Source organism: Leptidea sinapis, chromosome 19, assembly GCF_905404315.1.
Source record: "Leptidea sinapis chromosome 19, ilLepSina1.1, whole genome shotgun sequence".
NCBI classification, from domain to species: Eukaryota; Metazoa; Arthropoda; class Insecta; order Lepidoptera; family Pieridae; genus Leptidea; species Leptidea sinapis.
This window is the reverse complement of record NC_066283.1, coordinates 6,915,341-6,930,259: the sequence shown is the minus strand read 5'-3', so window position 1 is coordinate 6,930,259 and position 14,919 is coordinate 6,915,341. Positions and strand designations below refer to the sequence as shown.

The window sequence follows — 14,919 nt, the reverse complement described above, 5'->3', positions numbered from 1 at the left end:
TCGAGGATGATTTAAAGTCACGCACGTTTTGACAGTTCTGCTGTGAAACAATTTCATTACGACAGCAGGGTGCATATTTTACGAAGTAATTTTTGATGTTATGATATATTATTGACAAATTTATTATATAATAATAATAATTTATTATATACAGAACAACGTCTGTCGGGTCAGCTAGTATAACATAAAGATTCGACGCCTTGAACAATGTATTGTATTTATATTATTTGGCTAATGAGTGAAATTAGAATATCTTTTTCATCATGATTCCACATAAAATACATTCATTGAGTTGATTCTGAAATTAGAGGTATTGGACTTACCTTGACACTATTTTTGCCACACGACGCACGCCTTGAAAAGTGTAGTCATAGAATAATAACGCTCAGAACGATAATTTCATTCATAGTTCCTGTCAATTAAGATGAAACATTAAAATTAATGTGTGCGTGAGCGTCACATACTTACATTCGCCAACAAGCACACAGACAGCCAAATAATATTGCAAGTGAATAGACATTTCCCTAAATCAGTAAATTGTAAGAAATACTAAATTATATGTAATAAGAAAGAAGAAATAAAATATAAATTAAGTATTTAATAAAACATCATGCATTTAATTATTGTTGCAACAATTTTTGAAGTGTAAGTAAAGAAGTTATTTAGAACGTTGTTTTTTGAAACTCGATGAAACGCAAAAGCGAGACGATAGAGGCGCTATTACCAGCTATATCCGAGGTTTTTTAGGGTGCATAGAACGAAATTGGAATAATTTTTGAACGTCGTTATGTTTTTGAAGTGAAACTTCTTTATCGGCGTATGAGATTTTTTTTAGCAAAACTGTCACGATTTTCGGTTACGCGCCATTTTGCTTTTTTAAATCCAAGATGGCCACCGCGCAAAGTTATGATAACATTATGGATATCGTATCCGAGGTTCTCGAGGGTGCAGAGAACGCATTTTGTATAATTTTTGAAATCCAAGATAGCCGCCGTGAAAAATTATGTATTCAACAATATAGATATCGTATCCGAGGTTCTCGAGGGTGCAGAGAACGAATTTGGGATAATTTTTGGAATTCAAGATGGCCGCCGTGAAAAATTATCAATCAAAAATATGGATATCGTATCCGAGGTTCTCGAGGATGCAGAGAACGAATTTGAGATCATTTTTTAAATCCAAGATGGTCGCCGTGCAATGATTTTGATGTGATTTGCTAAAAAATTCTCTCATACGCCGATAAAGAAGTTTCACTTCAAAAACATAACGACGTATTGAGAACCTCCTCCTTTTTTGAAGTCGGTTAAGAAGAGTGGCCGTTAATGTTCTCACAAGCTCAACTTTTTCCGAACATATGGTAAATTCAGTAATTTAAAAGAAATGTTTATAGTGTATATTCAAAGCGCTTAGCTTAAGCCTGATTGAATTAAGATTATTTGACTTTGACTTTGAATACTTATAACATCATGTGGCGTCGTACATTATAGCCTCCTATCAATATCTACCAATAAACACAAAAAACTATCCCAGCGGAGGAACCTCGGGGTATATAGTACTTTCATAGCTGGCAACATATTTTTTAATGGCGTCTGTTTTGTTTACAAAATATTTTGCTGTTTTGACGAATGACTTAGCTTAAATTTAAAGTTTTGAAATAGTATTTAGGTGTGAAATGTTTATTAAATTTTCTTATCATAATTTTTATTATAAGACGCTTTGTGACACCCTTTCACTGCACAGTAAGCCATTTTTCAATTAAATTTCGCGCACTGATTGTCCTGGAAGTTGACAGAATGACACTGACGCGGCGGGAAACGTATGTGGTCATAAAGGACCACATTGAAACTGCTTCATTTCGCTTGGGCCTAATCACGTTCTAAGCGTTATTATTCTTAGAGCTATTGAATTGTTTTATTTTATTTTTAATGGACTTATAGTGAACGAAGAATATCTTTTAGGTCAGGAATCCCAAAAAAACACATTCATGGAGCTGATTTAGATATCTTGTTGAACACTATTTTGCCAAATTTTGTGTCGGATGTTTGCGATGATGCAGGATTTAGACGCGCTTTTCTGAAGATTTCGCCCTCAGCGCTCTCAACGGGTGTTACGGCTGAGTCTGTTGTTTCTCCCATATTTTTTTGAGTTTCTGTTACATACATATTACTTCTTATAATTATATATTAAATTACTACCAAGCCAGCAGGACTCACTAAACAATGGCTCTTCGTCTGCTTTCACTTCCCGCACTACACAAATCTTTTGCTCAATAGCTTTTTAAAGGCCGAATTCGTTACATGTGGACCCGGCCTATGGGCATTTGCAAAATACGCGTTGAAGGCGTCTGAAGGAAACATGGTGTGAATAGGCCATTAGCCTAAGTTACTCCCATAATATATATCTTGTTACTTTAGACAATCGTATATTATAGAATTTTGTACCACTACAAAATAATAATATAATATATTTATTATGAAGATTTAGCTATCCGCAGCTGGCAGTAATTATTATTTTACTGCCTACACAATTATGAGATTTTACTTAGGTACATAAATAATTCAAAACATATCGAAGACGAACTGTCAGTCTAATAAACTTTATAGATAAATAGTTTATTTTATAAACGAAAATATCTTTTAAGCTATTGCATAGCTTCTATCGCGGGCCTTGAGCGTGGAGACCGAATCCAGAAATTCCGTAACGAAAATAACCTAACACCCCACTTACTAGATGTATATAGATATTTCGCCAGCGGTTATCACGTATGCTTTTTGTGCAGAAGGTCCCAGGTTCGAGCCTGGGGTGCGTCTTGATTTTTTTTAGCTTCTTTTTTTTTATCACGTTTATTTAATTTTTATTATTATTTACATTTCTCCGAATCCAAAATTGGACGAGGTAGAGCATTTTATTCATCGGACTTGACTGGAGTACACTGAAGAAGGTTCGAAAATACTTGGTACAAATGGTAATAAATTTTCACTTATTTTGGCTGGCGGTTTCAACATCAACTTCGCTGATAAAAAATCAGAGCGGTTGACAACTTTCTTTCGAAAATATTGAATTTGAAAATGAATAATGATCCACAAGAATCCACAACAAAATATGGGACCACGGTATTTTCCAGATATTTAGAAGATATCAAGTCTGAAACTTATTTCAGTTAACATAAACCTATAGTTTCAATGATAAATATTCCTGAATAACCTACATGTATTGTAAGAAAAAAATAAAAATATTTTGAACAATATTAACTTCTCATTTATTTAATAAAAGAAAAGAAAATCTTTTCTTATCGGTCACCACGCTCAAAAAGTGTAATTTTAAAAAAAATCAAAGAAAAATAAAACAAAGGAAAAATATACTGTATAAATAAAATAAATAAATATTATAATTGCATAAGTTGATAAAAAATGCTATGGAATAGCTTAACGTGGCAGTCCCCGAGTGCCACACGTCCTTTTTATTTTTAAATAAAATGCACAAGACCATTCAGTAAGTATTCCAGAACGAGAAATAGCCCAAGTATAGGTAGTTAGTATTTGTGCATGACATTTTAAAACTAGGTATGAACATACATAGGTCGTAGGTACAAGTTTTATATACTTAGGAAGGTAAAATTGTAACACCAGCATTTATGCATTTTTTATTTCATTTAAATATTTTAATTGCATATGTTATAAGGTAAATTATTATATTATAAATAAGGACTAGATTATACAAATTACAACATATTCACTATAGGTTGGCACGGATATAGAGCCTAGTCATTAAATGCGCAGAACAATTTAAAAAAAAAAGAGTCTCGCTGTCAGAGGGGCGCGGGAGGAATAGCCAGCCATGGCTTGGCGCGCATTCAGTGATTTTTGTAATACCGTTTTATTCAAATAAATAAATAATAAATATTTCGATGTATTCGACTGTATCCGTGCCGGGGCTCAGGCATATACATTAGTAATAATAAATCAATGATCAATATTTACAATAAGGAAATAATTCACAATTTATAGACAGCTTTGATTGTTTGGTCACTCAAAATTTAATAGTTATACATTTTTACACACACGCACGCACTGAAGCTGTCAAATAAATAAGTACCTATCTCTAAGCTTTAATACGAAGCAAAATAATATACCTACTAATGTTACTGGTATTATTCTTGCATACTTTTTATCATTATGATGATAGCTGAAAAACCTTAGACTGTATCGTCTTAAAAAAACTTAGAATAGGGTTATACCTGAGAATAAACCAAGAAAATGCAAGTTAATGTTGATTAAAACGCTGACAACACTGTCAATAGTGATAGTTTTCAATTTTTCCGAATGTCAAACAACCTTGCAAATAAACCAATCGGAAGCGAAATTGTAATTTCTATCCTCCATACTTTCTACGCTTCTATTAGGCACATATTCCCACTTACATTCACACATTTCTCCCTTAAACTTAGATTAGATACTAACAAGGTAGTTAATATTATGGGTGTTTACTAACCGTACTAACTCTTGTTGCCTATTCTTCAGTTCACAAAAAAAACCACAGCTGTATCAACCGATCATTTCCTTTTAAATCAGCTCTTTATATACTTCAATCAGCTAAATTAAAATCTCTCCACCTTGACGTTGGCCGAATCGTCGACATTCAGTCGACGGAGCCAGTTAATATAAAAAAAAGTGTGAGAGAAATTTCTATATGTAAACCTTTTGGTTTATTCTCAGGTATAACTTTATGCTAATTTTAATTGCGAGGCCGTAAGGATTATAATTAAGAGTATCTAAATTAAATAATATAGATCTATAACTCAAATGTACTCACACGGCACACCTAATGAACACACACGGCAATTAAAATAAAGAAAATTTGCCAGTTCAATAAATGGTTTCGAATGAGATAACTTCGCAAAATACTTTTAAAAATTATAAATAAATAGGTATGTAATAAGCTTAATGTTCATAAAGCATATATTAATATAAATTCATGAGAATATGAACTCACAACATTAATAACGAGATATTTACCAAGATGGGAGTTTTTTCAATTCTCTGCTTTGTTCCGTACAATTACTTGGCACCTAGTCTATTCATAGCATCAAGTTGCGCGCGATAAAACATTAAACTAATGACGTCATCGTCTAATAATTATAAAGTTTGAAAATTTATTGAAATAGGCGTTACTTTGCGGAAATCCATAATTATTCAAATGATTTGAGTTTTCTTTAGTGTTAATTCCGTCAATATTTGTCATAAAACAAATCGATACGTGTTTCGCCTCTACACGAGATACTACAACAGTTGAGTATCGTGCCAGATTTTGGACAGACAACACGTCCTGAGTATGCCTCGTGTAGAGGCGAAACACGTGTCGTGTAGAAAGAAAACTCAAATCATTTGAATTATAAAGTTTGAAATTAAGTCAAGAAAATACAATCGGTGTATGATCGGAATACTCTCTAAAAATCCTCTTTCCAGTTTATTTACCATCATTTGAGAACATAAGTACCGTTGTTGTACTCACAAACTCCCATCTTGTTGCTAAGCATCTAAGCATTTCACCAAATTTTACCAAAACCAAGTCCGCTTTGAACATTATTACTTAAAAATATTTTTATACTCGCTTAAGTACCATTTCGAACATTTAACTGTTCAGTTATATTCAATATGGCATCCTAAGCTCATATCAGCCTTGCATCACTGCGATTCAGATTTCAGACTGTTGTCACATGATGTATTTCATGATTACAACTTTAAAACTATCTAGTCGTGGTCCTATAAATTTATGATATTACTATATAAATTTAATTCCTTACAATAATAGCTAGTCTGCACAAAAATCATGCCTAGAATTTAGTGAAAGCTATAGTACTACAGTAACTGCTCTGCAGTAGTTATTTATGCAACTATCGTGTAATACGGGGTATTAAAAAACGAATGTGGGTTATGTTATGATAATAGTATCACATGAGTGTTTTAATACCTAATTATCAACGGTTGCATACAAGACTTTATCTACACACATAATATGAATCCTCTATAAAAGATTCTGAAAGTGTTAGCTTACTGCTAACATTAAAAAAGCCAGTCCTAGTAACCATAATATAATCCAAAAGAGGGTTATTATGAAAACGGATGATGTAATGTTGTATTGAATTTCATTACAACACTCGTTTGGATGATACTTACTGTTTTAGAATCTTTAATAGATTTAAAGCATGGGTGTAGATAAAAAGCTTTAACAAGGCATTGAGAATAATAAAAAACTGCTATGAAACTTTATGGAAGACCTGCATTGGAAACACGATAACAACACTTCACTTTATACCTACGCCATAATTATAAAATTACCAAAAAATAAACTGGTTTATCAGTTACGATTACTGAACTTACTTAGTGAAATATTTTATGGGACAGTCAATAACGTCAGTAAACTATCCCATAAAATAGCAAATGACTGAGAAATACAATGAATTTTTTTTGCTAGATTAGCTTTTAGATATTATATCATTGTAAGTATTTTTTCTTAATGTGCACTAAATAAACAAATATAACTAACCGTTACATATTTTATATAAATATGTTCACTAGTTATATGTATAAAAAGACACCTGGATCTTAAAGGAATTTCCCCCAACACTTATGAAATAGCGAGAAAAAATTAAATTACAATTTTTTTATTCATTTCAGTGATATTTACATTTATTTAAGGATACCAATGCGACCGAAGACTCGGGGTACAAAAATGGACTCAATTTTCTATGTTACTTTAACTATTTTAAACCTTTTCAACCTTTTTTTGGTAATTAAAAATTTGTGGTGTATAGGCAATACATTGAACAGAAGATATCTGATTTAATGTCTATACAATAGAATATATATCACATCCACTGACCTGTACTATATACCGCTGGACTGGCGGCTGTCAAAGTGCTTTTTATGCCTGTTTGATATTCGCCATTTTGGCGCTGTTGGCCATGTAGCGAGAGTCTGCGGTACTAAAACTAGTAATGACAACCTAATGGACAACATAGATGGTGGAAAACTATTAACAAAAAAAAATGTGTACTTTATTACGTTGATTCTTGAAGTATAAATAACACGGAAAACGAACGAAATTAATTCAAAATGCAAAAATACTTGAGAGTATTGTACGTTCCTTCGCAGCCATGTATTATACGTCAAAATTAGTTCTCTGGACGCTCGCGAGTGGCGCTTCAAATTGGCACAAAAAATTTGCTGTCATACATATGGAACAGCCTGTCCAGCGGTATTTATTATACAGGTCAGTTATCACATCACAATATAATACCTATCTAAAAAGTTTTAACTCTTTACAATAATTAACAATATAATCATAACAACAATACTAATAGCCAATATGAAAATGCAGTGCATCTTACGGTTCTTCCGTTGAAATCTTTCGGCTCTCTGCAACTGCTTATACCCTTCGTGCACTTGGACTTCAGTCTGTTCAATATTATAATCAATTCTATCAAGTATACTGCCTTGTTCGTGCACCATATGTGCCAAGTCTTTAAATATGTCATTTAAGTCTACAATTGACCGAACTATTTTATTTACTTCTTGCTCCCTTTCAGCGATCATTTGGGTATTCTCTTCTTGCATCAGAAGTAATTGTTTCTGATTAATACTATGTTGATTGTCATCTGTGTAGTTAGATGTGCTGGGTAAAGAGAACAATAAATCTGTCTGATTACTTGTTAGTCCTGGTAGTAAGTTATCCTGTAAACTGAGCTCTTCAAAGTTCGGTAAGTCGAAGTATGCATTGGACCTCTCTTCTCTTGATGTGATGGATTTTAAATAGTTCGATTGGGACATTCGAAATGTTATACTTAAATCTTGTAATATAGTAACAAGAGCTAATACGACATTTGCTCCCACTTTTTCTTCGGTTTTATTTTCTGTAAATCAAACAATTTATTTTTATTGTAAATTACACAAATTGGTATGATGTTACAAATATCATTTAATTATCAATTATATATCGGATTTAAGGCATACTGCATTTAATTTAAGAATAATTGATATGCAGGGTAATCTTATCGTCATAATGTAATTTATGTAATAGAATGGGGAATGAACGGATGACCAGTGTTTTGTTTTAGATGCAGTTTTTTATATAATGAATGCATATATTTGTTTCTGAATCATGGATATGTAAGTATGTATCACATGATAGAAAATTTGTGTGAGAATAATACATTAATAATACACAATAAATTGAAGACAAGTGCACTGGCACTTGTCTGCCAAGGGCTGAATTTAAGTGAGGTCAAATATACTTTATTCAAAATGGTAGGTTTATTAAAAACACATTTAAATTATAAAAAAAAAAATATTATCACTAATTCAGAATGTTGCATGGAAAAAAATCGCGCAGAATCTCAGTGATGGCTGTTTAAATATTAATAAACAAATTATATAATTTTTTAATGCACGTCATCAGTATCAGCGAGCAGCTTTTCGAAAGAGCATGTAGCACTCGCTGACCCATACGGCAAAAGTGGAAGCCGAACTTTTGGGCACTCATTTTGTCTTAACGACACTTAAAAGACACCACCCTGAAAACTGTTTTTTCCTAACATATAAAGATGTGGAGCGGGCCGCAGGGGCACAGTATAACAGGTTGACATGTATCGAACATGGCTTTTTACGCGACTGCCAGTACTTGTCACATACACGGGCCATCTCAACTCAAAACTGTGCAGTCTTTTGATTGTGTCGTAAAGTATTCGTAGCAGATTAAGAGATTTCAAAAAATACTCGCATCGCCTCTTATGAAAAGTGAAAGTGTTAATGTGCATGATGTTGATCATTGCTGTGTCCTCTCTTTCTAACCATGTAGTTTGTAAAAGTTCCGAGTCATAACTAAACAAATATTGGAGACCGGTAATACTGTAACTAACCAAACCCTAGATACTTCTCTCAGACCTTTGGTATTTGAAGTTGTGAACTTAAAATTTAAAACTGTTATTTTTTTTTCTCTTTATCTTATATCTTTAAACGAGCAATTCTTGTATATATATATATATATATATATATTATATATATATATATATATATATATATATATATATATATATATATATATATATATATATTATATATATATATATATATATATATATATATAATCTGAATCTCGAAAACGGCTCCAACGATTTTCATAAAATTTTGTATACAGGGGATTTCGGGGGCGATAAATCGATTTAGTTAGGTTTCAATTAAAAAAAAAATGTAGTTTTTCCGTGTTTCAAAGAGAAACAGCTACAATAACATTAGAATACGAAGGTAAATTTCGCCACTATATACAAGACTATTATAGCTCAGATGGGAAATTGGGTGATTCGGAAAGGAGAAGACCTCGAAAGTTCGAATCCAAATGTCCTGTGAGTTATTGTTTTTTTTTTCAAGTTTTGTACAAACTTCAAAATCCGAGCAAGGCTCGGTCGTCCGGATATTATTTATTTAAAACATGTCCGTTACTTTGCTTAAACTTAGTTCTTCGAATATTTACAAATATGTATTTTTATTTAAAGTATTCATTTCTGTTCAGATTCAGTAATTTAAAAGAAATATTTCAAGGGACGATACAAAAGTGCTTAGTTTAAACCTAATTGAATAAAGTTTATTTGAATTTGAACTACTCCCTGGGAAAATGTGGTAAGTAATACACACAGTGAATAACATATCTGTTACATTGCCTTTTTTTATGAAATAGGAGGACAAACGAACGTACGGGTCACCTGGTGTTAAGTGATCACCGCCGCCCACATTCTCTTGCAACACCAGAGGAATCACAAGAGCGTTGCCGGCCTTTAAGGAAGGTGTACGCGCTTTTTTTTGATGGTACCCATGTCGTATCGTCCCGGAAACACCGCACAAGGAAGCTCATTCCACAGCTTATAGTTACTTCTAATATTTATAAATATTGTTACTTAAAATATCCATTTCTGCTCATCATGTGAGTCTCATGGACTCGAAGCCTATCTTGTATTTGTTAAAAGATCAGCAATCAGTTGCGCCTTTTGTCGCCTATTATTTTAAAATGTGTGTGTACTTATGTATGCACGCAAGAAGTTATACTTCTTTGGCCTAACGAAGCAAAAATCATTAAAATTATTTATTCCACATGCAAATGTAGAATACATTTCTAGAAAGAACAATATTTTAAAAATCTTGCAACGAATACGGCTGTACGGGCTTCAACCCTTTCCCTATCGTAATAATGGACGAAGAAACCAAAAAAAAAAAACGAATGTTTCAAACGTCAGAAAAATTAAGGAACCAACTCCACCCTGTTACTTTTGTGTTACAGTGATGCGCGCGCATCTTAAAATTTCACTCTCATCATATTTTCATAACGCGTCTAAAGAAGTATATTCTTCTAAAGAAGTCTTCTTCTTCGGCGTTACACTCGTGTCAGAGTGGTCGTGGTCGTCACGTTGAGGTTAGTGGCCTGTTTCACAATGCGACGCCACTCGTCGCGAACTGCCGCTCTTCTCGTGCATTCATGCAGAGTACCGTCGACAGCTTGCCTCACTTGGTCCGTCCACCTCATCGGGGACCTGCCTCTTGGTCTAGTGCCCTCGACTTTACCCTGCACTATTAAGCGTTCTATGGAGTCGCTTCCACGTCCCGATACATGCCCGAAGAAAGTGAGAATGCGAGCTTGTACGGTAGTGGACAGTCTCTGTTTGATGCCTAGCTCCCGAAGAATGGACTCATTGGTTCGGAATTCGGTCCACGATATACCGAGCATTCTTCTCCAGCACCAAAGAAAAGTCTAAAGAAGTATGATACCTCAAAAACAGAAGGTAACACTGACATACCACATCTCACTTGCGCTCTGATGGCGGTGACCCTGGCATGCGCCTGCGCGAAGTGCTTGCCTATGTCTGTGGCAAGACGCTCAATATGCTGCTGTTCTCCAGAGTCGTCCAGGGCGGGTCGCCGGATCTGCAGCTCATGACGCGACTGCAGTTCAGCTATTTTAGTCCGTAATCTGTATTTACGCATTTTGAACATACATTATTATATCATATTCACCAGTGGGAGGCTCATTTGCACAGGAAGCCGGCTAGATTACGGGTACCACAACGGCGCCTATTTCTGCCGTGAAGCAGTAATGTGTAAGCATTACTATGTTTCGGTCTGAAGGGCGCTGTAGCTGGTGAAATTACTGGGCAAATGAGACTTGATGTCTTATGTCTCAAGGTGACGAGCGCGGTTGTAGTGCCGCTCAGAATTTTTGGGTTTCTCAAGAATCCTGAGCGGCACTGCATTGTAATGGATAGGGCGTATAAATTACCATCAGCTGAACTTCCTGCTCGTCATGTCTCTTATTTTCATTTATCCACAAATGCAAAGGCAAGAAAATATATATCTTCTCTGAGCTAACAACAGGATTGTGGTCTAATTGCAAGTAAGAAAATTTACTGATTTAGGTGTTATTTTGCGGAATTCCATAATTATCCAAATGTTGTGAGTTTTCTTGCCAGATTCTGGCACGAGACTTAATAAGTTCAAGCTCTAAAGTCTAAGGCTTGATGCATCTTATATTTAGATAGTTTATTATTTATTACTTATGAAATTATGAAATACACTTTATGAAATATTTGTTATTTAAAAAGCTTTTATCAAAAGATTATATAATATCATATTGATATAATATCATATTGATAGTTTAAGCAAACATTTATAAAAATCATGTTCAAGTACAAGTAAATTTTGGAGAGCATAATAATTTTACCAATGTGTTATGAATCCAACACAACTAAGTACAAATTTAAAATTATTTTTATTAGCAATCTAATAACTAAATTAGCAACTGTTTGAGGTGTTACTAAGTAAAACCTCTGTACTATTCCTCTTTATTTTGTACCCCAATACCTACCTTGATATTATATAATGTACTTCTTCTAGGGAATCACTCCAGGGTGGGGGTACACTGCGCTCTGACCTCAACTCAAGCCCTCCTTCCACATCATAGTTATTTGAACTCATTAACCCAACACTCTCATGGTCATTTGACTGAAAAACAAACAAAAGTAATTAAACATAAAATTAGCAACTTCTGAGATATTTGTTAGATGGCATAAGAAATATAATATAGGATGATGGACTATATTACCAAAAAAAATGTCTATCCATGCCAAAACATAAGCCCCAGCGTGTACTTTTGTGGACTTATATTTTACATTTTCAAACTGTAAAAGTCATCAAGAGGTATATCCACAGTTAAAGTATGAGAAACCCTAAGTGCATATGGACGCAAATCGCCACCTACCGTCAATTGTTTGCAACTATTGATATTTATGTTTTAGTTTATCGTTAAAATGAATATATTATTATTGATAAATCTGAAATATCTGGCAGATAATCTATATATATAATCTGAACCACAACGGCACCTATTCTGCCGTGAAGCAATAATGTGTAAGCTTTACTGTGTTTCGGTCTGAAGGGCGCCGTAGACAGTGAAATTACTGGGCAAATGAGACTTAACATCTTGTCTCAAGGTGACGAGCGCAGTTGTAGTGCCGCTCAGAATTTTTGGGGTTTCAAGAATCCTGAGTGGCACTGCATTGTATAGGCAGGGCGTATCAATTACCATCAGCTGAACGTCCTGCTCGTCTTGTCCCTTATTTTCATAAAAAAAAATATATAAGATTTAAATACAAGTAGCTATTTGTATACATAAAACTGTTATTTATTAAGGTCTAACTAATTTAATAGACACTGTTTTGACTGTTTGAAGATGTTTCATTTATTGTTAAAATACTTAATTGAATGTGAAAATGTCCAAATTAATTTGTATTAGAATTAATATCGTTATTCTTTATCAAACTTTATTATTTTATGCATTAAGTCTTTCTTAATTGTATTTCGAAACTTGCTTGCAGCGCCATCTTCTTACTTCGTAATGTTTGTTCAAATTAAATGAACACACTATTATAAAAAGAATTTGAAGTTATATAAATTCACTAATACATTTATTGAGCTGTATTTAGGAATTATTTTACAATACCTCATTGTATTTGTGTTTTAAAAGAAGTTGTATCTACTCTGTTTCATTTATTGTACGGAAGCTATAAATGCGGTTGTTTTATGTAAAGACGGTTCATATCTATACTAGCAGTTGTGCTTCAATAAACTGAGAAATTCTTAGTGTTGTATTTCTTCATGATGGACAATTCAAGGAACTTTCCTTACCACATGTAATCAAGAAGCTTGGTCCAGTCTTGCTCATTCTCACTATTATGATGTGTCCAATTATAGGCACACCTACAGTCATGACTAAACCTCCTACATAATGGAAGGGCCAATGTATGGAGACTACACTGGGAAAGTTACACTTACAAGTAACATTGGAAGAGAGGAGAAGGAGGATTTGGTGGAGGGTCAGAAATGGTATGTACATATTTTTAGAAGCCACATTTATTGAGAATAATTTTCTTTTAATGCATCAACTTTCACTTTTGATGTATTTGAGTATATTTTAAAACTCAAACCTGAAATGGGACTGAATACCAATTAGTTTAATTGAAAATTTAATAAAAAATATGCCCAGACAGATGCAGGCAGGTCTGACTATAACAAAAGGGCACTAATTACTGATTTTATCATTATAAGGCTTTAAAATTTGTTCTGTGTTTTTTTTAGTTCAAACATTTTATTTTCATTATTATTTGATTCAGTCAACCAAATTTCAAAACATACCAATGTCAAATATTCCTTAAACTTAAACACAGAAGCCTCATAATAGCTCTGTGATTATAAGTGCCAACAGGAACCACTGAACAATAAAAACAAACAGCATTCTGAAAGTTATGACAACGATGTTTAAATTTTATTATTATTATGTTTTCTACAATTTTTAATATCCCCATTGCAGCCTCAAGGGGATGATGATTATATCAGAGACACCTCTATGATTTTAAATACCTGTACGTGATTAAAACATGAATGTAGTAATACAACTAAAATATACCTGCTCTGTAAATATTTGTCGGCTATGTATTGCATTGTTCCGCATTAGCACATATACTTCAGTAAGACTTCTTGACACCATTTTCATGGGATTTATGAATTGGTTTCCTTTAAATATTCCCTTCGTTCTTCATAGTTCATTTACATTAGTTTTAAAAACTTCGCATTTCCAATTTATTTATTTTGATTTTTGATGATTTCTCTATTAAATGTCATCTGCCAAATTATCGAGTGTCAACCAGGGGAGTCAACTGTCAACTTCTATTCTACTCTTCTTACAGTCTGTTCACAGTAATTTTACCTCTGACAGAAGTCATTGTATGTTTTCTTTATGTTGGTGTTCCTGTCGAGTCGTTCTGTGAAGTTCCTAGCGTTTTTCTTTCATATTTGTGATATTTCATCTGTTAGCATGCCGAAAAGAATTCAAAGTAGCGGAAGAAATATTATACTATCGGTGCGTGATTTCTGTGTAAAAGAAAAAGAAAATATATATTTTTTTAATTCTATTTGGAAATGTTCGTCAACGAGTTGCCGCCATGACGCGTATGTAAATTAGGGTTACCAATCTTTAGTATTTTTCCCAATTTTAGTGGAAACTTGATATCCTAGTGTTACCGCCATCGGTACATAATTTCTGTCGCGTCAACTTTGATTTTCTCTCACGATAAAATATGTTAGACTGCTTGTTGTTGTTCTTGCGAGTACAGTAACTATCTTGTTATGTTTTTTGTATATTTTATTTTTATAGTAATATAATCAATCATTTGCTTCAATTGAGTCTTAAGTCTTTTTAATATATTATATGATTTCATAATTTAATAGAGTAATCATTGTCAATTAGTATAAGTCGCCTTGAGTGGTTTTAATTTGAATAAATAAATAATATAAATGCCAAGCTGACCTCTATTTTTTTAAG

The 14,919-nt window shown here is 33.3% G+C and overlaps 1 protein-coding gene across 2 annotated transcripts; it reads right to left on the bottom strand.

Annotated features, from left to right (window-relative positions):
• Positions 1-14,230, bottom strand: LOC126969805 (syntaxin-16). Of its 2 annotated transcripts, XM_050815373.1 has the most exons (5): positions 14,005-14,230; positions 11,908-12,044; positions 10,844-11,016; positions 7,391-7,912; positions 1-412 (listed from the first exon to the last, which is right to left on the bottom strand). In XM_050815373.1, exons 1-5 carry the CDS (start codon positions 14,089-14,091, stop codon positions 369-371), a joined length of 963 nt encoding a protein of 320 aa, XP_050671330.1. In that variant the 5' UTR covers positions 14,092-14,230; the 3' UTR covers positions 1-368. The 2 variants fall into 2 exon arrangements, with proteins under 2 accessions (XP_050671330.1, XP_050671329.1); XM_050815372.1 differs by lacking the exon at positions 1-412 and having other exon boundaries at positions 6,645-7,912; positions 14,005-14,229.
• Between the last annotated feature and the right edge of the window lie 689 nt (positions 14,231-14,919).